At 40.0% G+C, this 27778-nt stretch overlaps 1 protein-coding gene across 2 annotated transcripts; it reads left to right on the top strand.

Moving 5' to 3' along the window:
• Nucleotides 1-476: 476 nt before the first annotated feature.
• LOC140936403 (E3 ubiquitin-protein ligase NEDD4-like) lies at nucleotides 477-27778 on the top strand. 2 transcript variants are annotated; one of them, XM_073385872.1, is made up of 28 exons: nucleotides 477-623; nucleotides 761-837; nucleotides 2015-2099; nucleotides 3221-3259; nucleotides 5047-5100; nucleotides 5463-5513; nucleotides 7700-7755; nucleotides 7993-8075; nucleotides 8408-8508; nucleotides 9341-9418; nucleotides 9765-9838; nucleotides 10756-10879; nucleotides 12479-12583; nucleotides 13292-13399; nucleotides 15915-15969; nucleotides 16220-16278; nucleotides 16739-16804; nucleotides 17994-18157; nucleotides 19046-19114; nucleotides 19719-19840; nucleotides 20458-20528; nucleotides 21164-21259; nucleotides 21734-21807; nucleotides 22042-22102; nucleotides 23215-23274; nucleotides 24354-24461; nucleotides 25421-25590; nucleotides 26125-27778. In XM_073385872.1, exons 1-28 carry the CDS (start codon nucleotides 570-572, stop codon nucleotides 26225-26227), a joined length of 2367 nt encoding a protein of 788 aa, XP_073241973.1. In that variant the 5' UTR covers nucleotides 477-569; the 3' UTR covers nucleotides 26228-27778. The 2 variants fall into 2 exon arrangements, with proteins under 2 accessions (XP_073241973.1, XP_073241972.1); XM_073385871.1 differs by having other exon boundaries at nucleotides 8342-8508.

Genomic DNA, 27778 nt, shown 5'->3' with positions numbered 1-27778 from the left:
TGTGGTTACGTTTACAGCACATCTGAGGGTAACTATCAGCTGAACTATCAAACCGGTTTAACAACATACAAGTAAAAAGTCGTTTTGGCCGCCATGTTAGAGGGCAAGAGTATGCCCTCCACCATGGCGGCCGAATTTTTTGTTGAAAAATCAAAGTGCCATAAAATATCTCCCTTAAATGCGTTTCTTCTCAAATTTCGGGTGTGAGATAATTTTTATGTGTTCTGTCGATTTTTGGCAAGCCATTCAGTTACGTGACCTCTTAGTGCAAGTGGCCTATTAGACCTACCTGTTTCACAGGTTAAGTAAAATAACTCTAAAGGACATTGAATACGGCATTAACTAATCCTACGTGATATGTACTAAATAGAATCTGACATCACAAGCTTTAAAAAACTGCAGACAAAGCGAACGTCAACCGCCTCCGGTACGCCTCCGCAGTCAGGCAGTCCGCCTCGATTGGAGTACCGCGGAATGACTGGAACTAGCGTAAGAGTCGATAAAGATGGCTGTCTATTACACATTGGATTTTTAGTGCGGCGTTGTGTTTTTCTGTCGTTGTGGGATCCATGGATTTTCTTCCGAGAGGTGCCTCGGCTGTCCATGGTCTTAAGCCTTCACGGGTGAGTCTTTTTTGTTCATTTCCACCTTGAATCGTACCGTGAAATTTTACATTTTAACTTTGACAATTTGCCCAGGTTTTGATTGGAATGAGCATCGACCAGTGTTGAAGCCATTCTGTTTGTGTATTTCATTGTAGAATTCACACCTCAAAATTGTGCGGGTAGTCGTTATAGAAGCTATTGATCTAGCCAAGAAGGACATTTTTGGACTGAGGTATGATATAGAGCAGTGCTTTTGATGATTTCGCTATTTGGGTTTGTTTTTTTATTTGGGTAGGGATATTAAAAGCGTAAAGCTTAAGCTTTAATATATGATTGTACATGTCACTTGAAGTTAATATTAAAAAATTTATCACCATGCAAGTTTAATATGATCACTGTTGCGGCGCAAGAAATGCGTGAAATGTCACTGATACGAATCTTTAAACTTAAGCTTAAATTGACCATGAATTTGGCACTCATGGTGCGTTATAAAATAATGATTAACGTTCGCTTGCCAGTTAGAGTAATGATACTAAACGTTGCTCGTATCAATCAGAACTTTAAATCCAGACGTGTACGTATGGAGGGTATCATTTTCCCGTTTTTCAACGTTTGCTCTTATCATGTTCACTCTGCAAATTTGATCAAGCAAGTTAAGTTTATCACTGAACTCCAACAAATGGAGGAAATAATCTCACGCACTGAATTTGTCAAAACTTGTCAAGGGTGAGGAGGGGGTAAAAATCACTTAAGAGTAAAACTACATGACAGAGTGAAACTACACGTAAACTCTCCTTTTGTGGTTTAAGTTCCTTGATGCTTTATCAATATCAACATTAGTATTAATATTGCTGCTTATATATTTCCTGTTTTTACTCTGTTCCTGCTGGTCACTACTGCATGCATATAAATGATTCATGCCACTAGGCTGTCGGGCCACTGCCTGAAAACGAGGTTGTGATTTTATATTGGGCATTATACCCTCAAATCGATTTTAAAATTAATTTTATCTGTTACTTACCAATTATTGAATGAGACTGTGTAGGATGTGAAGAATGTGCAGATTGAGGAGGATGTTATTGGCATCGGTGTGTAACTTCCTCTGAGATCTGGGTAATTCTTGACATCATACAAAAGCTGAATTCAATAATTGTTTGATTATTCATTCAAAATTATTCTAGGAGCGATTGCATAATACCCAGCCCACTAAATGGTCTATTGCCCCTGCACAACCTCGTTGGTGAAATATTTTGAATGAATAATAATACAACTTATTCACTACATCTTTCAAAGTAAGTATGGTGAGCGCAGGCTGGTTCTGAAGAATTAGCCAGGATTTTGAGCCAATCAGAAGCAAAGAAATACTTGAAATATGCATAATATTATCATTTATTGTCTCTTTTTAATAGCGATCCTTACTGCAAAATAAAGTTATTCAGAGGTGACAGGGACTATGGTGAAATAGATTCTGTTGTGACAGAAACTATCAAAAAGGTAAATAAACTACTATTAGTTTTATTCAACCAGTAGATATTTATACATTCAGAAGAAAACTAGCCAGCTTTTGTAATTAGTTTTGAGAAACCAAGGGTTCAAGAAATTTAGGGATTCCTCTGTATTTGTATTTCCTGTGTAACAAAGTAGTTTTGATGGCTTATAGCCTGCTCATTTCTTTAAGAATAGACTAAAATTGTGGGTGTGATAAACTTCCCGTGAAGGGCTGTCATTAGGGGCCAACCCATAACACTTGTTTTGGCTGAGCTCAGTCAATGTTATGGCTGATGGTTGCTGCATAAAATAATATTATTTGATAAATGGGTTCATGGACCAAGACAAATCAAAATTTATCAATAAACAATTCCTTCAAAAATAAATAATTATTATTGTTGCCCTGTGTCTTCTGTGTCCTTGATTCTAAGACATGTTTCGGTACAAACCAAACCTTTTCCCTTCAAAAGCCTTTTTCTGTTCGATCGTTGCTTTTCCTGATGCCATTTTTAGCAGCAAACCTCATTAAGCAATGCGCAGTGTTTACTTTAAATTGGATTCTGCTGACTGACTTTCGCAGTACTGGTTTGCATGCTTGTTGTGTGACCAATTCCGTGTGGATAGTTCACCTTTATTTATGGTTTCGCCATTGTTATAGGATCCCGCATCAAGGCAACCTGAAATTGACGTTTTTTTTTCCAAGTCTCAAATTATGGACAGAAGGAAATGCAGGAGCTGATAAAGAAGCCTGTTCGCCAAGACCTGTGAACATGGCTTCAGCTCTTCAGCTGTACTTGTCCAGCGGGTCACTATAACAGCAGTAGACACAAACAAAACCTATTCCCTGAGTCCATTGATGGCAATGGCTTTCATTCTTTTTGCCACTGCAGGGAAAAAGATGCTCTCAGAGAGAGCCAGCTTTTTTGCTAACTTGTGCAATGCAATTGACAACAGCTCCAATTGTGAAAGTGAAGATGACCAATCTTTTATGGTCTGAGTGCAATTATGCACATGTAGTGTCTTTGAGGGTTTTGTACATATATACAGTGTACAATGTAATTTAATTTAGCCAAAAGTGCAGATTTTTACTAACTTTAAAAATTAATTTTGTTGTGATTTATGTATAGGATTTGCATCCAACATGGAACCAAGGATTTTTCTTCAGGGTAAGAACAGAGTTAATTCATATTATTGAGTTTTAGCTAGAATGGTTATACATGTTATATTTTCAGTGGTCAGTTACCCAATTTATCCTTTGTTGCAACAATCAAAATAGTCTTGCTGAGAACCCTCTAAACCAACCTGCAGAAGTACAATAAGCTCCATGAAAATTTATTAAATTATTACTGAATAGAGCTTTGTTTAGAGATAATATGCAGTTAGGGTACAAAGATGGAACACATACTATAATTTACCAAGGTGGACACATTCGTCATGAATTGAACCGCAAGGAGGTTCCCCTGGTTCAATGTTTGTGCTCACAAAGTACCCAGGGGAAATCCCCGGTCCAGGCAACCACGCCAATGATGGGGATGAAAACGTCACATCTGCAAATTGAGTTTGTACCGTCTCAAACTTCATTGTTCTTATTCCATTCCTTTCATTTTGTCAAATGTTGGCAAATTTTTTCCTGGAGTGACATTCTAAAGGATTGTATCCAAGTTCAGATCCTCTTAAAACATGAAATTAGAAAAATTCACTTCATAGTCATGCAATCATGAGAGTGAAATGTACAAAAAAAGCATGCTGCCCATGCAAAATTGTTGTTTTACTAATCTAGACCTATTGCTGTTTGCGGTTCTTGTCACCGTCCCCATTGTGATTGCTTAAGCTCCTTAATGACAACCTTGGTTTACTACTTTATGTTGCTGGTAACATAGATTGCTACTACTAGTAATGTACCAGCCCATCTGATAGGGTGTGATAAAAAATCAGAAATTGTACGATAAGATAGAAGTATTATTCGATAAATTATGCAATTTTTTCAGGGCTAATTAACATTGTTTTACCAGGTTTCAAAGGAGAAAAATCACTTTAATGTTGTTTAACAGGCAATTTGAATGTAAAGGAATAATAAAACATCTATTTTAAAACAAAATAGTCAAATTTTTCCAATTTTTTTGACCTGGAAAATAGAAAGAAAGAAAAAGGACACTTGTTTAATATTACATGATACCATTACACTGCTGACCACACTGATTGCTTCTGAAATCAAAAGGCTGCCCAGATACCACGATCGAAAGCAGTCGAAGGTTTCAGATGTCTTGCAAGGCTTTTTTTAGTGGTAAATCGCCTTACATAACACTAAGTTCGGAAAATGTTTGATTAAAGTTAGAATTTATATATTTACTTTACTTGAATTTAGCCTTTTTTTTTACAAATTTTGTGATTTTCCTCAAATTGTGCAATTGGAGGCAATTTGAGGTCAAAATGTGCGAAATGACACCATCGCATAATATCAGATGGCCTGATGTACATTGGATTTGACAACAGAAGGTCATATTTAATTTGGCCTCTAAGAATAACATTGTAAGCAATGTTAAAGTTTCACTGAAATTCTACTTTCTTCTTTTGAAACTTGACCCTCACAATTATTGAAATTCATGTTACAGTAAAATCAAGGCTTGAGTTTTGGATCATGGTTGTATTTCTGCTGCAAGAGGCGTAATTTATTATGTAGCCATAGCGACGGTGATCTTTTCACGTGTGGAAATGGTGAAGTTATCATTTAAACCCTCAAGACAAAAGCAATAGCAAGTTTAATTTTGTATGCCGTTCAGATCACCCACTCATAGATCTGTTGACATTTCCTTGTCAATTGTTTTAATTAATTAAATAAGACAGGTCTGTCTGCAAGAGTTATTTCTTCTTTAACTTAAAAGATGTAAGGTTTCACCTTATTTCTTTTCTTTTCTTTCCCACTTTTTTTCTTTCTTTTTCTTTAATTTTACAGGTGAACCCAAGAGATAACAGAATCTTATTTGAAGTATTTGATGAGAATAGGCTGGTAAGTACAGGTGTTAGACATTAGACATAATTATTGTTACGACTGAGTATAAAAATTATCAGAAACATCTTTTTTTTATGTTATGGTGCACATTATGATTTATGCCCTGTTTTTTATCCTTTAGACCTTAAATTTTACTACAGCTGTATCTGCTATAGTTGCACTGTAAAGACATTGTCGGTAGATCTTCTGGTTGATTTATTGTAAAGATACCCAACAATGTATTTTCACAAAACCACATGCTTTAATATAATGCAAAATAATTTAAGTACTCTCCACAGCAATATTTGTGCAGCATTGCTGTATAGTTATAGTCTCTTGTTTTTTTTGCATTACTGAACTATGTGTTTGTTTGCTTTTAGACAAGAGATGACTTTCTTGGTGAAGTGGAATTACCACTTTCTCACTTACCCGTAAGTAGTGTTGTATGGCATGTGGATCATGGGAGAAACTTTAATTTAGATGTATGCTATAAACAACCCTGATTTACATGAGAAATGTAACTATAAAGTAAAAAAAAAAAAAGGTTACTGTAGACTTAATATATTGTATATCATAATTTTTTTTAGTATATACTAAAACAGTGGATAGTGTTTTTCGCGCGCTCTGATTGGCTACTCAATCAGTGAATATCCTGCACTATTCACTGATTCACCTCCAGTTCCTCCGAGCGAGCAACGCCAAACTCGCGTAAGTTGCGAGCAAAATGTCTTCTCGGTTTGCTGCCGTAAACAAACAAAGAAATTTCACAACTAATCAAGCAAGCTGTTTCCGAAATACACGAAGAAGGTGATGAAGTTCGGATTGGAAGTTTTAACAGGTAAAGCTTTGTCTTTTTGACACGAATTTATCGATTAAACCGGTGAAAAAGTTTTTGTTTACAAATGCAAATTAAGTTTAAGTCTTGCTTACTTTATTTAGTTGAGTTGTTCATAAATAAGCTTAAAACTAAATTTAATAATCTATTTTTATAGAATGATTTTAAATACAAAAAGAATTCACAACTCCTTTTGAAGAAATTTCCCCGCAAGAGCTAAACAAATGCCTTCAAAAGTTTTAATTGTCGGCAAGAAAAAGCGACGGCCGCAGCCGCCCGGTCATTACGCGCCAAAATTGTAATCGTTGGCAACAGTATTTGAGTTAAAAATCGTCATTTTTGTGCTCAATTATCTCACTGTTTTAGTATATACTAAAACAATTATTCACCTCAGTGTCGGTGGCTAGTCTTGGATATTTACCTCACTGCTTCGCAGTTCGGTAAATATTCACGACTAGCCACCTCCACTTCGGTGAATAATTGTTATTTATTCCTTGCCCTAAATACATTTACAGGGTGTTGTGAATTCCAGATCAATCAATTGAAATTAGTGAAGAGGTGGTCTTTGAGAAGAGAGGAAAAACCAGTGTACAGTACCTGGCAAGAAAGGGCAATGGGTGGGGCAAATCTGAGAGAGGACACAAGTGGCCATAGGAAATCTAGGGGAATCTGACAAATTTCTGGGAAGCGAGGGTCAAATTCCCACATGCTGCTAACAGATTTTCACATAAAGTTACAGCCTTCAGAGTTATGGTCTTATAAAAGGAAAAAACCTGATGGCATTAAGATATCATGTCAGAATACTAATGTCTTGAAGAAGCCAGGAAGGCACTGTAACATTTTTTGCAGAAGGGCCTCCCCACACATTCCCCTCCCCACCTCCCCCCTCCCCCACTTACCCTGTAAGAATTCACATTGTATGTGCATAAACTGAATGAAAACATCTACTCTAGACTGAGTCAAGATGGCCAGGGAGTGCTCTCAATACTACCCTGCCACTGTCCTAAAATCGGTGATTCCACAAAATATCAGCTCCCTGCCACTGGTCTCATTACTGTACGTTATACCACCGTGGCCATTTCTAATTCCTAATTAATGCTCAACCCTCCATTGCCTTTCTTACTCTTGCTCCCCACCCATCCCCTCAGAATTCCAAGAACCTGCCTTTGGGAGGGTATATCACCCTATAATGGTCTACTTAGTACGTGAAAAGTTATTAGATATCATTATAGGGTTCAATAATGATGCCATTACCACATCTGGGGGAAAATGACTTGTCGGCTTACCCTTACTCGTAGGTAGAAAAAGTCCTTCAGTCCATACTGTAAACTACTGCTTTTAAGCCCCCCTCCCTCCCCACTTATAAGCCCCCCAGTCATAGGCCCATGTACCTGTGAACCGAGAATACATTGGTTATAAGCCTCCCCCCCTCCAACTTGCATTGAAATGTGAGTAAATTCAAAAAGTATTTTTATTAGCACCGCTTCATGTATGTAGCTTGTTTTGAAAAGTTTTTTCTAGTGTTCAGTTATCACCCCTCTCCCAAGGTACAAACTGTAAGCCCCCTGTTTATTGCCCCCTGTTAGTTAAGCATAGTGCTTATATAAGCTTAAGTTTATGGTACTGTAATAGGTAATAACGAGCATACTAAAACGTTGAGCAATGATATGTTTCCAGCAAAAAGCGTTAACAGTCTTTAATAATCCTGTCTTACCTTATCTCATCTCTTAGCTGAGTTGCCCTCATTTAACAATAATAATTGTGACATAATTTTTGTTTTAGATTGAAAGACCAAATACAGAGATACTACCAGCATACTATAGCTTGAAGCCAAGAAGGTATTGTAAAGACTTTGATGTAGATCTTCAGTTTTTTTTGCCTTATACAAAATAATTTAATTGATAATAACACTTACATGTACTGCTGACATTTACCTGAACCGAACGTGGCGGTGTCCAACTAGAAATCTCTTTCTACTTCTGGTACTGCACAGATATGTATATTACCTTGTACATTGTTTCACTGTAGGCTGGTGTATTGACATGTTATTTATCTTTTTGTTTCACATTTTGTAGTAGTAAATCAAGAGTCAAGGGCAATTTAAAACTGCAATTGTCATATCTTCCATCCGAGGAAAACTCTCAAGCATCGACCCCCGGTAAAAGCATACTGTATATCTTAGAAAAAAAATGTTGCTGCTAACATAGTTTGTGTTTACTTTTATTACTAACATGAATCTAGTTTAGTTGCCTTAGCTCCTGCAAGTCTACTTGTTTACTAACCTTACTTCATTATTTATGTATAATATAATTTTCTGCAGTAAGAGTCTAATAATAATAAGATGCCTGTATTTGAGCAATATAAACTGCATGATAGAGCAAAGTGGTAGTAAAAACAAGGTAGGCTGTTTATTTTAATTTATAGAAGTGAGGAGAGTGAGAGAGTCTGGTGAAGAATTTAACCTTAGCATTGTTGAAAACCATTATTCAGCTCCTTCAGCACCACCCATTCAGATTGATCAGGCATTGCCCAGTGCTCCTTCTCTGCCGACATCTGATGGAGCGTACTCTTCCTCTCCAATACAAATCCCGGTAAGTACTCTAGGTTACAAACCGGTGCTGGGTATCGAAGTATTAGAGACCTTTTGATTCTACGACTAGGACAGGTACGAGGACAAGGTTTTGCCCATAGGGAGTTAAAGCAAAGGTATGTTTGAATGACGCACATCAATCGCAGGGGATCGGGAAAATAAAAACAGGACGATTTAAGTACGTGTGTTACTTGCTCTTATCGGAATTTTTCCCGTTATTTGTCTGTTTTGACATACTTTGACAGCTGGCGACGACACACGCGACTGGGACGCAAATAGTTCGCGCCAAATGACGTGACTTGAGGCGATTTTTTTCAGGGAAAACAAGTCGAGCTCCCGCTCTTTCGCTCGCTTTTGCCGCAGAAAACGTAAAAAATTTACCGCTCGCGCTTCGCGTTTGTGAAAAATTTGAGCTCGACTTGTAGGCAAGTCTAACAGCCATTAAGAGACCACACGTATTAATGATTAAACTATCATACTGAGCTTGGGCTGCCTGTGGTTTTAGCAAGAATGTCTTATTTAAAGAAAAAGCGTGATCACTGATGGCAAGGCTTGAACTCCAGGACCTACAGATCCGAAGGTCAATGTGTTATAAACCATGCTCCCAAAGATATAGTGGAAGTCCCTTCATTTTTTGGGTACTTTATAGCCTGCACATGATGGGTTAGAACTGAAGGCAGGTAAGGGAAGGTGCAGGGGCTACATGTAGCTTGAGGAGTATCCACCTAAGGCTGCCTTTCAGCCTGCAGGGAAAAGAATTATAGTATTCTTTTTCTTAGAACAGAACAAAATCAATATGATGATGTTTAATTGCACCTTTCATTTAACTATAGTCACTCCCTGAAGTTGAGGAGCCTATTCGTCTTTCAAGATCCCAGGAACCCCTCCCTGAAGGATGGGAAGAACGCCAGGTTGGTAAATACACAATAGGCTGATCATTGTCTAAGGAGGGCTGTAGCCAGACTTTTGGCATATTATGATAGACCGGGTAAGATCTGTGATCCGAGAGGTGAGAGCTCCAAGGGGATCTGTGGACATGATCCAAGAAAAGGTTTGGAACGCTTGAAGCCCTGGAACGCTATAACATGTATTATCATATTAATTTCATAACGCAAGTTCGAAGGAGGTTCGGCCCACTGTATGCAAATTGGACAACTTAAAGGCAAAAGGACTGGGCTCAAAAAGTTTGGCATTAACACATTATATTGGTTTTTCTTAGAGTTTAATTTTATACGTTTTTCTTACATCCTTTAACAGGATGCTAATGGTAGAACTTTTTATATTGACCATGCAACAAGAACGACCGCGTGGGTGAGGCCCACTGGAATAAGGTATGTTTAGAGATTGCTTGACAGATACGGTACGTAAAAGTAGTAAACTTTTATGATTTTTTATTATTCTTTTATGAATAGAAAGATTCTTTTCTTGAGCCGTCATGTGCTTTCACTTCTCAGGCTCTGCTGTTTTTTTGTTGTTTATGTAATTTCATTTTTGCTTCAATTTTAGCCATTACAGTACAGCTTAGAGACAAGCGACCAACGCACACGCAAAACACACGCACGTTTTTTGAGTTAACGCAAAATCGTTAACTAGTTTGAAAGCGCGTTTTTGACACTAGCTTTCGCTTTTGTTATTCACTGTTTAATGCTTCATTGTGTTCGCTTTAATCTCCCAAACAAAGGAAACTCGAACTGCCGATATGAATGAATGGTATTTAATATTCTATTTCTGTCAAAGCTTAGCCTATTGACCGACAACATACCTTCCCAACTTTAGCTACGTGTGCAGCAAATATAAAATAGAGAACAAGCTATCGAGAATCGAGTCGAGGATCGAGTCTCGCGAGACAGTACAAAACAAAAGATTCATCCAAGACTGATTTCTCGAAATACAGCTGTAACATTGTAAGCTTAAATTGAATTTTCCTTTTCTTCAAACAGATGAAACAAAGGAAAAAACCAAACGAAAATAAAAGTAAAACCAAGGATGAATTAAACTACAGCCGTATATTTTGCCTACAAGTTTGGTATTATATGGCCAACTTTCAGTAACCTTTTGTTTATCTGTTGGTTAGGTATAAGCAGGAAGATTTTTTGGGTAGCTGGTTCCTCACAATTACCTATGCATATTCTATACAACCTCTAAAAAATCTGACTCTCCATTTGAATCAACTTATTTTATTACAAATATTACCCGCAAGAAACAATGTGCTCTATATTCTAGTGCTAATTGTTTAACCCTTTTTCAGTGAATCAGCACATCAACATGAAGTTGAACAGAATGACGCCATAAGAGAGAGAAACTTTAGAATAAGGCGGCACCTGAGTGTTGACGATACAGAAACGCAGATACAAAACACTGAAACTAGCCAGGTGGGTACATTCAAATCCCCCGGGGGGGGGGGGGTACTCTACCAATATTTGGGTATAGGTGAGCCACTGAGCATTTGAAAACCTGACCCTGTTTAGCAAAACGTCCTAAAGTACATACCCTGTTTAGGACAACACCTTCAATTTTATTACCCTGTTAAGGACAAAGGACAAAATGCGCGCTGTCTTGTTTTAAAGCCAGTTTTTGGCAACTGCAATAGAGCAAGTTCACGTTAAAGTCATCGCTTTGGTATATTTGGAGTACAAACAAATTTCATCAAGCAAATCAAATCAAGGCAATACCCTGTTTATAATAAGGATAGACTCGCACGAAATTATATACACTGTTTAGGACAGACTCTCTCGATACTATATACCCTGTTTAGGACAGAGAGGACAACATCCAGTCCAGCTGCACATCCCTGTTTAGGCCATTTAAGGAAGTACATCCCCCGAGATCCAAATCTTGTTGAGAGCTTTTAGTATTCTACTGTGAAGGTTTTTATCATTCCCCAGCTCTATCATTTTTCAATGTAAGAGTAGAAGAAAAGAAAAGCTATGCAAACTTGTTTCACTATGAACATCTTGCACAGATGCAGATCCTGATGAAGTCCCTCGACCATTTTCGATCAAAATACGGTAGTGCACATGTAAATCTCCACCCGCAAGAAAGGTCTTATCCCTCGCGGGTTGCGATTTTCGAGCATGCTCACAAATTTCGATCGCTTTAGCGTTCCCGAGGAAAATGAAGGGCTTCTCGTAGTCTATGTACATAGAAAGAAGTAATGATTAGTAAAGAACACAGTGATTTTGTTCAATATCCAGAAACCAAGACGAGCCACAGCTGAGCTTTTTCTTATGGGTTTGAACATCGAACAGTTAGACAGCTGGACCCCTAGGCATGGCTGAAAAAACCTTGAGTTCCAGCTTGTTCTTTTGGCAAGCAGCTATTACATTTTTCTTTCCCAGGCGCCACTTCTTGCTTGTCTTCGTTAATGTTTTAATTAGAAGATGACTTCACGCTTGGACCCTTGCCCATAGACCCTTCCACGGTTTTTTTAAACTTTTGACATGGACAAGTAAGGGGAAATCGTCGATACCACTGGGAAGAGCGCCTAAAAATTAGTAACATTGCCAAGTTTAAAGTTTTGTTGAAAATGAACGAAGATGTATCTCCTCAAAGTCGCGAAATTTTACAGACATTTGTATGATGACTTGCCCTCCCACCATACAATCGTCTGTAAATTTTTGCATCTTCGCCAGCTTAAGACGTATCACTTTCAAATTTGGCTATTTTACTAATATCAGGGCGCTCTTTTCAGGCGGTGTCGACGGATTTTCGCTAACTTGTCCACGTCAAAATTTAAGAAAACCGTGGAACGGTCTATTAAGCAAGTGCGTTTTTAAAGTTACTTACCCAGCAAGAAAAATATACTTGTCCCGGACAAATAGAAGGTACTTTTTTCGAGCCCTGCGAACAGATAGTTCCGGGCCACTCAGAACCCCCCATCTCTAGTCGATTAGCCTTTAAAGTAAACACCTGTGTTACTGTAGTAAGCGTAAGGTTTAAGTAAGCATGATTTCTTCATTTGCCCTTTGCAGGCAAGCGTGCCAACTGGGGAATTACTACCTCCTGGCTGGGCCATACAGAGGGCGCCAAATGGAAGAATGTTTTTTATTGATCATAACACGAGAAAAACGACATGGGTCAGTGCCTGGAAATGATAATAATTAATTATGGTTTATAGTTACAATAATGAATAGTGATAACCAGAGATTAAGGGGTGTGTTCCGCCCATTTTCCCAGGTTGCCTCTTTTTGACAAGTTAGTGATAATGTCACTTTGCCCTGCCCTTTGCCCTGCTAATATCCACGGGGATCTCAGATATCATTTTTTCCCATATCCGTTCACCAGTTGTCCCATAGAATGTTATTCCAATCTTTATAGAGAAGTGTGTTGTGACAAAAATTCAAATTTGTTTAATTATAGGATTGTATGGCATATCCAGAAAGAACAAGATAGAGAAAGCCCCCCTAGCCAAATATCAGACTTCTTGTGCAAATTGGCGGCGGAGAGATATAAACACCTATATGCTCTGATGACTCCATACAAATCCTTCTAAAATTGGCTTGGATCGAAACGTCTACGATCCAGGGCAATTTTAGAAGGACGTATATGGAGTCATTGGAGCATAACAGTGCTTTTATCTCCCGACCAATTAGTAGTAATGAAGAATGCGTTCTTCTACGTTGAACGAAATACCAGTTTATTTGAATAGTCTAGTGTATTGTTTATAATACTTGTGGATGTGGACATATTAAGTTGATAATGTAGAGCTTTACAAACTCTGTATTTTGGAACACATAGAGATCTGCGATAATAATCAATGTGATGTATTTCTTTTTTCTTTATAGAAAGACCCTCGCCTTCACCATCATTCAAGTCAAAGTATTGGGCCTTCCATGTCACCAGAAATTACAAGAGCCGCAACACTTAAACATGCCGACCTTGGCCCTTTACCAGTAAGAACCCAATAATGTTTATTGTTGTCATTATAAGGAGAACCCTTGTTGTTGCTTTTCAAAGCCTAAAGGTCGATTTCCACCGCCCCACTATTTGAGCCGCTCAACCCTTACGTTTACGTGCGAGATTACGCGACATTGCAAATACACCCTTGTTAACAGAAAGGGCTTGTATAGACCTTTTCCGCATTACGCTCCAGTGAGCAAACATAAAGACATGGGGACGAGGCTCGGGAGGACAATTTCATACAAATCACTGTATTTTGTTCACCCGAGCCTCGAGTTGGTGCCGTCGTTTACAGGAATGCGGGGAAGGACTATTGATGTCTAAAACGTTTTTAAAAACCTTTTAACCGGTGGCAATACCGATTAAAATGAAGCGACTTTTCCAGCCATTACTTCCAACCTTTTTGACCGTCTTTTGATTTTGCAATTCCACTCCAGTCAAGAGACAATAAAGGGGACAGAGAGGGCATCCCCCATATACACCCTATTCCATAGGTAATTCGTCTCGAGTTATTTTTAGAATCGGGATAAAGTTACCTCGCGCGAGGCGTGGATGTTGCGTGGAGGTTTCGCATGACCAAACGCCGTGCAAAACATGTCGGGCGAGAGGCAATGAAAGCGTAAAAAGATCGAGAGCATTCCTGAATATTGAAGCGAAATGAGTCGGCGCTCACCTGGGAAAAAGGAATCGCTGGACTCTTTGACAACCCGTGAAATCAGTTTAACTCGAAGTTGTCGTAATCTCAGTGCTTTAATAAAATGAGAAATTTCGCCGGTCTATTGAAACCGGTCGTTTGTACAATTTAGGGAGTTTAAGATCCAACGACGCGGACGACAACTAGAACGTCAAAAAAACAATAGGTTTAATTAGCAAAACAACAACTTTGCACGTGCAACACACTTTTTTGTTCATTTCTTTCCCGTTTTTGCACGACTACGACGTGAAAATGCTTAATTTCGCGTTTTATGGAGGACGTAAATAAGCAACGACGAAATTTTATTGCTCTTCCTGAGCTTGAATATGGTCCTTAGAAATTCAGCTTTAGGAGAGTTCGCCTACAATTGACAAAGTAAGTGGGTAGGAATAATCGCTATAAAGACTGAAAAAAATAAACATCGAACCAGAAATTGCTCTCTTCAAACTGTAAATTATAAATGATCCTGAGAGAATATTCAGTGTGTTAAGGATTTCCCTGCTCTACTGTTAGCTCTATACAAGAGAGGAAGGGCGATTCTTTTTTAATTTCGTTTTCGCTGACACAGCTTTCGCAGAAATCTCGCTGTAGTCGTTTTCGTCGACAAAAGGAATAGCAAAATCGCTGTCCGCGTCTTCCCCCATTTTGTTCTGCGTCATTTCGTGAAGGACGCGTGGCTCTCAGCGTGGGTCATCCACGCGGAACACATTCGCGCTATGTGATTGGCTGTTGTCTAATCCCCCTTGAGATCTGTGGTGTTAAAAATAACTCGAGACGAATTACCTATGGAATAGGGTGTATATGGGGGATGCCCTCTCTGTCCCCTTTATAGTCTCTTGACTACAGTGGTATTTTTGCGTTGGTCTTACAAATGCGCTTGGTCTTCCAACGTAAGGCTTGGGCTATATTCACACGGAAGACCTTAGATAACAACAAGCTCAACCAGGTTGGTGTCCAGTGGTTTTAATCAGTGAAATCAAAGGTTCAGTCGCGCGGGCTCATAAAACCTGGTCTCGGTCATTGTTATTTAAGGTGGCTCCCTAGAGTAAATTGGTCGTGCGCAGCCTGAGCACTAGTATGGCGCGAGCTTTAAAATCCGCACGACGTCCACGCAAAAATTAAAACAAACATGGCCTCTCAGTTTCGAAATATTCCCCCCAAAAAACTTTATTAACTTTCTATTGAAGCTCATTGTGCAAAAAGTTTGATTAGTGTAGGTCAAAAATTTATGAGAGGAGACAATGTTACACCGGTTACAAGTCGCTATCGATCTCCATCAGAGTAAATTGTATGTAAAAACAAAGCAGAAATTTTCCAAAGACATCAATTCTTTCGCTTCAAAAGTAGACAAACGTTAAATAGTCGAAGTAAATGGTGAGTGGAAACTTTAAGGATTAAGGATTAAGGATTAAGGATTTTCATGTTCACACTTTACCGAATAGCTTTCGGCGCCGACGCGAGAAGCTATCAGGCATATTATGAACACCTATCCGATATGTGATTCTCCACCTTAGAGATCGGTGCGGCTCAGCTTCACTTCGTTACAGAAATCACGCAGAAATCATCCTCCTTATGTGTGAACATCGCCCTACCCAGAATGATTTTTGTGCCGGCACTAAAGCTATCCGATATAATGTGAAGATATAATAGCCTTAGAGCGCTGCGATGGGCGTGCGAGGCTTGTGCGCTGTCTGTTTGTTAATCAACATAGTCATTTTCTGACTCATTACAACTCTCTTTAACTTTCATAGCCAGCCATCTCCTTGATCCCACAAGAGCTTTAAGCTTTGCCTTTTACTTACTTGCCTTTTTAGGATGGATGGGAGGAACGAGTACACAAGGATGGCAGAGTGTTCTACATCGACCACAGTAAATATTATTCAGATTTTCGTAGAACGAATGAACTTTCTTTAAGTTTTCAGAGGTGTCAGTGGGGGATCCAGGGGAAGCTTCCCCTTGGGGGAACGAGGGTGTCTGCCCCACCCCCTCTGATTTGGAATTACGAGCCCCATTACCCCTGATTTGTTCTCCACTTAGTCCTTTTACCATTGCTAAGAATTGTCGTATTCTAAACAGCCCTCTGACATTGTTGATAACAGTAAGTGTGCTTGGTTTGTAGATACCAAGTCAACTCAGTGGGAAGACCCTCGAGTTCAAATTAATAGCAAACCATCTCAGGTAATCTATTTGCTTTTACGTTTGACTTGCCATTGTAGTTATATATTGAAATTGTATTATTTATCATCATCATCATCATCATCGTCATCATCATCAACAACAATTTCATTACCATTATTATTACATCATCGTCATCAATATCACATTATCATCCCATCTCTGACAACGTGACGTGAAGGACGATAAATTACCTGTTACTTATTGTATGTATGGATTGCAGACTACAGACTCCTTATTAGGGTTATCGCGATATTGGATACAGAGAAAGAATAATCGTGAAAGAATTTAAATACAGTCAGAGTACCCACCAACATGAAAGTCTGGATGCGGAATATTTAGGCTTGAACTAAATGGGATGCAGATTACTGTATGAGGAATCCCCCCTTCCTTTCTTAATACACCTATAGGACTTGTTTTGGCTGTCCGATCACACCTAATAATCGTTTTTCTTTTCCATTAGGCTGTTCCTTATTCTAGAGATTTTAAGCGCAAGTGTGACTACTTCAGGTCTAAACTGAAAAGACCGGTAAGTACCTATAGCAAGTCTTGTTTGTTTTATTATTCTTGTGAAAGGTTTGAACCCGGGAGTCATTTCAAAAGTAGGTTGAGTTTGATAGTCCGGGTGAACGTAGTCTTGAATAGGACTGTTGTTGTTGACAGTGACTGACGTTTCGATAACCTGTGCGGTAGTCGTCTTCAGTGCGGTCAATCACACTGCACCAAAATATGGCAAGATGACTACCGTACAGATTGTCGAAACGTCAGTAACACGTCAACAACAACAGTCTTATTCAAGACTACGTTCACCCAGGCGATCAAACTCAACCTACTTTTATTATTCTTGTTGCTTTGCAAAATTTTTTTGAACGCAAAACAGTCAAGTGTTTGGTTCTGTGTGACCGCACCTGACACGAGAACATTCGCTTGTACTGACAGGGAAAACAAACTGGCTAGATTTTTTTTAAAAATAACATTAAAGATCATCGTCTTTGTCATGACGGTAGCGGTCTTCTCCGCTCTTCAAAGGGACCAGGGGCGGATCCAGGATTTTTTTTAGGAGGGGGTGAACTCGTCTCTTGCTCTACTTCAACACCAATAAACCACATCGTTTTTTTTGCAGAATACCAGTTGTATTAGAAAACCGCAGGTCATCTCGGGGGGGTGGGGGTGGGGGGGGGGTGCGCACCCCCTGCACCCTCCCCATAGATCCGCCCCTGGGGACATCCCATTTTCTGACTCTTCTTAGGCTATGCTCACACTATGCCGGATAGCCTTTAGTAACGCCGTTAAAAGCTATCCAGTATCGTATGAACAACAATGGCCCGAGGCGGCACAAGTCGTTCACACACATCGAACATCGGGCCTGCGGTTTGCCGAGAGGGTTTGGTGCACTAAACTGCAGTCCTCAGTGGCTTCCAGGCCTCACTCCTCCTTTACCTCCTCGACAGGCCGAATAGGTGTTCCCACTGCACCAAAGTATGGCGCAAAATCTATCCCATAAGTGACGCTCTACTTTCGAGATCGGCGCGACGCAAATTCGCTCCGTCGCAGAAATCGCGCCGCTACAACCTTTCTTGTGTGTGAACAGAGTCCCTTTCGGCTAATCCAGTATGATTTTCGTGGCGGCGAAAAAGCTTTCCGGTATTAAGAGAACATAGCCTTACGCTGTAATAACCATAGACAGTCTTTTCTAAAAGATCTATCCTTTTTTGAAGGTAAACGTGCCTAATAAATATGAAATTCATGTGAGAAGAAACAACCTTTTGTTGGATTCGTACCGCGGTGTGTCTGTGACCGTCACGAACCCCGAGCTTCTTAAAACCAGGCTCTGGATTGTATTTGATTCAGAAACTGGACTGGATTATGGTGGACTACAGAGGTATTGCCCACTAATATTTTATGAATTTTCGTAGCCTTTAATCCAAGGGAAAAGTGAAACAATTAGTTAAGCTGTGTTGTTATCTCTCTCAGTGCGCGCCCTGTGATTGTTCAGTAGGGACCGTAAATTCAAAAGTTTGATTTGGTTGCAATTTGCGACAGAAGAACATCATAAAGCTGCTCCTTTCATGTAGTTTTGGACTATAATGGGTGTTTTAAGTGTTAAACGAATGTTTTTGACGATTTAAAGTCAGGATTTTGGACGTGGTTTTTATGATTTGACGCGCGTTGACTGATCAATAGTCGTCCTGCCTGAACTAAAGTCTTCGATGCCCTCTCAGTCTGTAACTAAATCCAGAGGTGTAATAAATATCTTACTAACCTCTGGAAGGTACGGAATCATGTTTTTTCTTTCGCCCGGATTTTATGGACCGCGCACTTTGCGAGAAAGCTCGGTTGGTAACGTACAGTACGGGCCTCGAACTCGGTAGGAAAGAGGTATATTTGTACAGTCTAAGGCTAAATCCGCGAGTGGGCAAGATGAAGCGAATTCTGCGGTCTAATTGGCTACCCGAGCGGGCAAGATGGGCCCATCTTGCCCGTTCGGGATTTCCCGCGTTGGTCCCGCAAGAACAAGTTCTCTTTTTGGCTGTGTGATAAATCCTTTGTTGACCAAGCTTGTTCGGTCAAGATAGCTGTATATTGGCCTCGTTCTTTTTGCGGTTTTATTGACCTCGACTTCGTCTCGGTCAAGAAAATCGCAAAAGCAAGAACTTGGCCAGTATCCAGCCATATTGGCCGAACAAGCTTGGTCAATATTAACGCATATTCTTTGCTATATGTCCTAAAATCTGTGAAGTTCAGCAATACTTTTTTTCTCTCTCGATAGGGAGTGGTTTTACTTGCTCTCCAAAGAAGTGTTTAATCCTTATTACGGTCTGTTTGAATACTCCGCAAGGTCAGTACAAATTAAGATGTTCGACAGTCACGAACGTGTTGATCATTCCCTTTTTGCTCACGCCTTCTATGGTTAATGAAGGAGTGCTTCTAAGCTCAATAGGGAAAATCAAATGTTGGTCAGGTACCAAAAATTTCTAAGCTAAGATTTCATTTTTTTAAAAAAAGTGCTATGAAAGAGGTTTCATTTGAATGGGTAAATCCTAAGATTCTGTCCTGAGACTCAAAAGTTGTGCAGCTAAAATACAAGTCTGCTTAAAAGCGGTTTTCTTTTTCGTGTTGCCTCTTTTTCGCTCTCTTTTTGCTGTGATGGTATTATAAAAAGATGTCTAAATCGTTCGTTACAAACTTGTCAGAAAAGGGCTGGTAAATTTGTGTTTTTGATCGTTGAAGACTTCAGTTTTTTGTTTTGATCGGTTTTTATAGCGATTTGGCGATTTTCGTTACATGTTTTCGAATTTGCTTTTGTTTTAACTTTATTCTGTGTTATGTATTTACTATACCTCAGTGTTCCCCTCAATCATCCTTTGCGCATAAATTGCATCCTAAGAAGTAAAACAGTCTGCCATTGTTTGTAAGTGATTGTAATATTATTATTTCTGCAGTGATAATTACACCCTTCAGATTAACCCGAACTCTGGACTGTGTAACGAGGAGCATCTTTCCTATTTCAAGTTTATTGGTCGGCTGGCCGGGATGGCTGTATATCATGGAAAGCTGCTCGATGGTATCTGATTTAACTACTTGATTTTTTTTGAAAACTGTTTGTTTGTTTGCTTTCTTTTTTTCGTTTTGTCGTTCATTGCTATTACAGAAGGTAGTTAAAAATAAAAGAGGGCGACGAGAAGGTTAAAAAAGCAATAGGTTTTTGAAATAAGCTAAACAACATCTTTGTAGGTACATTACCCAAAAGTGGCACTTTTTATTGTGTTTCTATGCCTTATTTGCAAGACTAGACGTGAAATATCAGTTTTTCATGGAGAACACATGCAAACGAATTATTATTCGTCAGTCTTTCTGAGCTTGTATGTGGAGTTTAGGAATTCAACTCCAGGAGAGTTCGCCTACATTTGACTAAGTGAGCGGGTGGGAATAATAAAGATAAAGTTAAAGATAAAGTTCTAATGAACGCGAATTCACTTTTAAGTGACGTTTTCGCTGCTGTCGCCGTCGTGGTGTCTTAAACTCCTTGCGTCTGGTTTCCTTCGCGGACGTTATGTGTGGTCGCTAAACCTACCTTGGAACGTCAATGCCTACCGTCCTAAGTGCAGGCTGCTTATTACTGAAGGCGTACTTATTAAGTTATGATGTTTTTCTGATTACTTAATGTTTTCCACTTCACAGCGTTTTTTATTCGTCCATTTTACAAAATGATGTTGGGTAAACCGATCACGCTGATCGACATGGAGAGTGTGGTGAGTGATTTTAGTGATCATCATTTCATTTTCCTGTAAATGACAGTGAAATAAATAATCAGCTATGTTTAAATGACTTTCTATTATGTCGCCCCCCTCCCCCGCCCCCGCCCTCTCCAGCCTGCGTCGCTGGCGTAATGTAACCATGGTTAGTAACGTCTGCGAGCGGCGCCGAGATCATTGTTCTGGGCCCCCAACGGATTCAACGAATTATCGGAATTGTGTTTTGAATTTCCTTTCATCCTGATTGGCAAATCGACAATGGCATTTTTAATAGGCCAATCATTGCGCGTACTCAAATGCTGGTACCCAGGTGGTCCTGGAACAAGGATTTCGGCGCTGTTTCGCAGACGGACTGTGGCGCCGGCTACCCCGCGTACCTTCAGGACTTCTACAACTCGGTCTTAAAAGGAAAAAATGGATGTCTACACCACTTCCTTCTCGTTCGGACTCTATTGTTACACACCGCACGCGTCTTCGTATAGGCTTTTGTACATTATGCTTTTATTTCTCCATTGAAATGCTCCCCCTTAATGCTCCATATTTGCGACTGATTCTTTAATGAAAGTGGAATGTACTGAGCTTGACGTTTTATTTGTTTGTTTTATTTGTTGCTATTTTTGCGTATTGTTTAGGATTCTGAATACTACAACAGTTTGAACTGGATTCTGGAAAACGATCCTGAGGATTTAGACCTAACTTTCAGCGTGGATGAAGAATTATTTGGCCAGGTAATCATTGCATGGTTCTCTGCTTCGCTCTTTACAGGAATATTAGGTGTATAAAAGTTTTGGAAGAATGCATACACGCAGTACTCCGGCTTTTGTACATGTGCAGTGTTAAACGTTGTGGAGGAGAGCCTTGGTTATTAAGGTCTCTTTTGCAAAGTAGGGAGCTTAAGCAACGACGTTTTTGAGTGACGCATGTCAACAAGAACCTTTTTCTGTTTTCATATTCCTTGACGCTACCAAATTTCTATCGCTAAGTGTCTTTACTCTTATAGAGAAGATGTGCCTAAAATTTTGTTCAAAATCACCGCTCAAGAGTATAAAAAGTCCACTTTCGATTGACCTGCGTCGCTCAAAAACGCCGCTGCTTAAACTCCGTACTGGCACGAATGTGGTGATACTTTTGTCCCCTGTCCAGAAATGTTCGCTACTTGGTCTGAACTTTGTGGGCTCATTTCAGATGTGTAACTTTCATAGGTAACAGTAAAAGACCTCAAGCCTGGCGGATCACTAGTTAAAGTCACAAACGCAAACAAACGAGAGTATATTAAGTAAGTATGGCATATAAACAACAAAGAAGATTGTATGCGAAGTAAACTCGGTCTTACGTCGGGAACGTACTCTCCGAGAATAATACCGTCACAAGCGTAGTATAAGCACAACAACAACTCTGTCCGCATTGGCCTCATTAGCCCCAAGCGCACCTCTATACCTTTTTTTCCCCGACATAATCGCCACACAAGTTAGTAGTAGCTAAGAGGCATGCACTTATTATTTTTCAACAGTCTTGTGATCAAGTGGAGATTTGTAAGCCGCGTTGAGGATCAGATGAAGAAATTCATGGAAGTAAGTTTCTTGTTACGATAATGGTTTTTGCTTTTTTGTTGTAACGTCAATGGTATGTGGCCTGCGCCACAGACAAAACTAAACTCTGATTAAGTCCGTCTGCAAACAGCGCCAAAATCCTTGGTCTGGGCCCCCACCTGTGTACAAGGATGTGAGTACGCGCCATCATTGGCCTGTTAAAAAAGCTATTGCAGTGTTCTCCCTAATTTTAGCTCAGCAGGCGAGGGATCATTCACGGCCGGTAAGGCAAAAAATGTGCACCACAGAGGTGCACGTTTCCGGGGGCGGGCGGGCAGTGGAGTGCGGGACATGACACCGCTGTTGCTGGGAGATTTAGGAGCTAAGTTCTCTGAAACGTCATTCCCCCATTTTAAGACCTAATACGCTAGTTAGGTTGAAAGGAAATTCGAAACGCATTTCCGGTAATTCGTTGAGCCCGTTGGGGGCCCAGAGGAAGGATCTTGGCGCTGCTTCGCAGGCGTTAATAACCGGGGTTAAATTACGTCTACGACGCAGGCTAACGGTATGTGAGATATACTTGAACATCTCGTAGGCGAGATAGGCTGGAGGTGGAGTCTTGAAGAGAGACACCAAGGGGTACTTACCATTTATGAAACCACCCGGGTGGAGATCTTGTGCATAAACATAAAACTATAAAATTTGACGAGGTGGGAGAACGAACCGCTACAAAATATATACAAAACAGCTAAACAAACTAAAACGGGGAGAAAATTTTATTCAACTCATATCACAGCCCATATTTTCTGAAGCTTTCCAAACGAAATGGGGCGAACCGTTTGATTTTCCAACCGAAATTTTCGGTTTTCTCATGCATATGGTAAGTACCCCTGATGAAGGATTTTTCGTGTTTAATAAGTTGGATAAAATGCTAAGAACTTGTCGATCCTTCTATGTTTGAGGTTGTCTCTGAGAATTCGTGACCTCTTTGTCGAGAGTTCTACGGAGACGACGCACCTTGTTCAATGTTAGACTCGCTTGTCTGATCATATGAACAATGGTCATGAAAAGGGACATTTTCATCCAGGACGCACTGTTGTTAAATTTTTTTTTTTTTCCTGCTACAATGTATATCCTTTTTTTTTTATTTTCAGGGTTTTTGCGAACTTATTCCTCACAACCTGATTCAAATTTTTGACGAAAGAGAACTAGAGGTGAATATGTGTTGTTGTTTTTTTATGCTGAAGTTAGAAGCGTATACGAGGTAAACAAGATTTTAGCTCTAACATAAACCAATCCTCGCTGTTGGAGTAAGACGCAATAATTTTATCTCAGTTCTTGCTTTGCAGCGAACGTTTCCTTTTTAGCGCAAAAAGCAGACGAAAGCGTCTTGTTCAAAATCAAAGCTCCATTTCGTCCCGAATTCCCTTCACGCAATCGCAAATAACAGGATTGCTACACAGAATAAAAGAGTTGTTACTATACCGTCCTCGTAATACAGTTGAATCTCCATTCGCTACTCGGTCGCGTTAACTTTCGCAAAGACTTCTGGGACTGCTACTGGGGACAGGACAAACAAAATAGCTGACAGGCTCGTCCCCAGTAACGATCCCAGACGTCTTTGCGAAAAGTAACTGGGCCCAGTTTCTTTCTCGTTTCTAAAAGTGGCGAATTAAGCGGCCACCCTCTATTAACCCTTTAAACCCTAAGATCAAAATTTGAATTCTCATTTGTTGCCCCTATTCATTTCCTACAGAAGTAGTGGGGAGAAGTTGATAAAATATCAAGTAAATTCATCGTGCGTGATCATGTCCGTAATTCTCATGACCACTCTGTTTTACAAAGCATTGATATTACAAGGAGAAATTTGATGCTGATCACTCTTAGGGCTTAAAGGGTGAAGCAGCCAGTATTTAGAGTCCCGAAATAATTGTAGAGAAGAATGGTAGCTTACACCTCTATTAAGCGTTCGCGGCGACCTTTTGCGCGTTCCAACAATAGTTTTCCATTGTTGTCACCTCTATGAAGCGGCCATCAAGTGCTTTTGGCTTTATTTCAAGAATATGATGAAGGAAAATGTAGTCCGTGGTAGAAGTTGACGGCCTATTGTGGACCAGTAATGCTGCTCCTGTCGCGCGTTTGCTTCAAAAATAAAGTGATGTTTTTGCGAAAGATTATGCGAATTTGTGACAAACCTCTATTGAGCGGCCACTTGCCGGTACCCCGAGGGTGGCCGCTTGATGGAGGGTCCAACTGTATTTCGCTCTTCCAACTCTTTCTTTCTCTCCTTCAGCTTCTCATGTGTGGGTTGGGAGAAATTGACATCAACGACTGGAGAAGAAATACGAATTATCGTGGCGATTACAGTGATAAACATAGCGTCATCGTGTGGTTTTGGAAGGTAGGTAGTTACATAGTCGTGGGATGGCTAGCCTCTCTTACGTGCACTATTTAACAGAGCGAGTTACGTGCGCTGTTTAACAGAGCTGATGGCGCTGCCGCGCGCAAGTCGCGAGACGAGGGAAACATTTCCTTTCTACGTTGGGCGGCTAGCTTTTCCTCTCTCTCGTGCTTAGCACGTCACGCCTGTTTTATAGCTAATTTGATGGGCAATTGAAAATCAAAATAAGTTAGGTGAGCTTGTTGGTGGATAGACAACGAGCAGTCTCTCTTTTTTCTGTAGTCCGTCGAGCAAAACGCAAGAAACGCAAATGGCCACGCGCGTGACGGCGCGAGACGGGAGAGGCCTCGGTTCGCGCGTCTCGCGGCTTCGCCGCTCCCGCACGCGTGCATTGCTCTCACTAAATCTGAAGAAAAAGAGAGACTGCTCGCAGTCTAGTTTGTGGGCTGGTCGTGTTGAAATCATGCTTAGTTGTAATTTCTCTTAGTACAATGATGAAAATTCACATATGTTGTACTCACTCTCTTTCTTGTCATTAGCTTTGAGAAGTTAATTTTGGAAATCAGTGCAACCTACAGAGGCCTTTACAGACTTATCTGTATTTTGTGTGCGCAATTCGTCTAATTGTGATCCGTGCGACGTTGTTCTTCGTTATTTTTCTTTGAATCAATGTACAATAAAACAATTATTAGATTCGGTTTTGTTCGGAATAATCGTGGTCTCTGTAAGTGTCATCATATACTTAATCCTCGACCTTGATTTTTCCTGACATCACCAAAACCTCATTATTTAATTGTGTAGTACGACGCTACTCTGTTACACTCACAAACAAGTACCGTTTTAAAAAATAAAACTGAAAAACTGTCTCTTTCCTCATCCAATCCGTACAATTTTAACTACAACTTTTTTTCATTTCACTTCGTATTGATTTCATTGCTGTTTTGCTTGATGCCGTCCAGGCCGTGACGTCATTTGATCTGGAAACTCGTGCCAGGCTGTTGCAGTTTGTCACCGGTACGTCACGGGTTCCAATGAATGGATTTGCAGAGTTGTACGGCAGTAACGGTCCGCAGAAATTCACGATTGAACCTTGGGGTACTCCTCATTCGTTACCGCGAGCTCACACTTGGTAAGTCTATAGGAGCAATTTAAGTTTCAGGGAAACTGCCCACCTACTCCTCCCCTAAGCCATCATTATCACTTACTTCTTACTTAAGGCAAAATGTTGGCTTAGGTAGGTGGGCAGCTGTGCGATTGTAACGGGCCATTTTCAGTCGTGTGCTCTGTTCCCCGTTCTTTGAATAGAGGTGAGAGGTGACCTTGTTCACGGGCTTGCTAGCATGAGACTGGACTGTGTCATAGGGGACTGTGAACAGTTCAGCAGAAAGCTGGAGTTTGTAACATAACAAGGTTAGCTCCAGGCTCGCTTCAGTTTTAAGGCCGGGACAACTGAGCTGGGTTAATTTGAGGTTCCTATTGATAAACTGCTTTTCGCACGGGTGATTTTGTTTTGAAATATGCTGAATTCCCAATTTCAGATGAGACTTTTCGAGAATGATCCCTTTATCAGTCGGTAGAAATTTTCGCTGAGCCGCGCTTTTATTTCTAGAAAACGTTCTTACATCTGAGAGCTTCATGTTGAAAACTGGATTTGGTTTGTTAGTTTCAACAGGCTGGACTTACCTCGCTACAGAACGTATTATGAACTTCGCGAAAAACTTCGAGTGGCCATTGAAAATACTCAAGGATTTGAAGGAGTCGATTAACGCCAAGTCAAGCTCTTCAAAAATGGTTGAAGGTATCTTAAAGCACATCTAGCAAGCTTCTTTCCCAGTCTTACTGAAGAACAAACTGAGTGAATGAGTTGTATCAGTTCACGCTCTACCTTACTGGGAAAACGTCATGCAAGATACAATGTTGTAAACGATGTAATATACTTGCGAGTGCAATAATGTTAAGAGTGTTTAAATCATTATGGCCGTAACCAATGGCATATCAAAGCGAATCTTCACGGCGAGTGGTAGAACGAATCGCCTGAATGCGCGCGAAATATTTAAGGGCTAGCATGCGGTAAAACATGTAGCAAATGGAAAACGCGGGAAAACAAGCAGCAACTGGCGGGAAATTGTCGCTAAAGGGAAGTCGTTAGTGCTTTTTTAGGAATTCGCTTTAATTAGTTACTCCCAATCTGTATAAAGGGGTAAGCATTTGTCTATTGAACTTAATTTTTTATATACATATATGTTATTCCGATTCTTTTCTATCTGGCACGAGAAAAAACTTTTTTTATTTTGCCTTGAAATAGACGAACATAATGAAATGGCCATTTAGGTACTGGAGAATCTTTCATTTATGGTTGTAGAATAATACTTACTGATTTTTAGGTGGAAGAGTTTGAATATGAAAATCGAGATACTGTCGTTCTTCAGTATAAGACCAGCGTTCGGGAACTTCGTTTTACCCGTTCTGCTGGGAAAAATACAATCGTCAGGGTTTCAAATTTTCACCCCTGACTAGCACAAGCTAAAAGGGCATTCGTGGCATTTAGAAGAGCACAACAAAAGCAGATATCACGCGATTGCTTCTAAGTTCGCGTGATCCTATACCCTATTTACTAACTGGCTTGCAGTGTTTTATACGCAGGCAACCTATGGTTCAAAAGTTAGCTCTGAAAAGAACTGGCGACCTTGTTACTCATTCAACCCTTTTGAACACAAAACTACTAAATCGCAAAAAAAAAAATGACAGTTTTTTATGTTTGTCCCAAAAAGGGCGTGCGCTTGGGCTTACCCGTCGCCTTGGGCCAATCACAACACAGGAAAACACTTTGGTTCTTCTGATTGGTTAAAATAGAAGGGCACGACATTTTTAAACCAATCACAGGGCTTAGCAAAGGAGAACCATTGCGAACTCCCGTTATTATTGACGTTCGCCCCATTATCAAACCTCTGAGAGAGATTTTAATTTTAATTTTTTTTTTAACAGTATGAAAATATTGTCAAACATGTAGGTGGTGAGAATATAGATAGTAAGGGATAACGAGGGATATAATTTTCATAAACTTGGCTGATAGGTGTCAAGCTCGCAGAAAAAATCAACCAGGAACTGGTTGCCTGGTTTAAAGCCTTTTTACTACAAAATGTTTATAGACACGCTATTGAATTGGTCACGTAAAATAGGAAGGACAAAAATATTTCACGGAAGTCTTCATTGAGAAGTTGAAGTCCATACTGTATTCGCCACTTTGAGGTTGAGCGGAGACCGGGTCGAGATGGTTGTGAAAGTGCATTGTGGGACTGTTTTTGGGGACGAATTTG

Source organism: Porites lutea, chromosome 5, assembly GCF_958299795.1.
Source record: "Porites lutea chromosome 5, jaPorLute2.1, whole genome shotgun sequence".
NCBI classification, from domain to species: domain Eukaryota; kingdom Metazoa; phylum Cnidaria; class Anthozoa; order Scleractinia; family Poritidae; genus Porites; species Porites lutea.
Note: the sequence above shows the minus strand (reverse complement) of the source record. Positions and strands in the feature narration are given on the sequence as shown.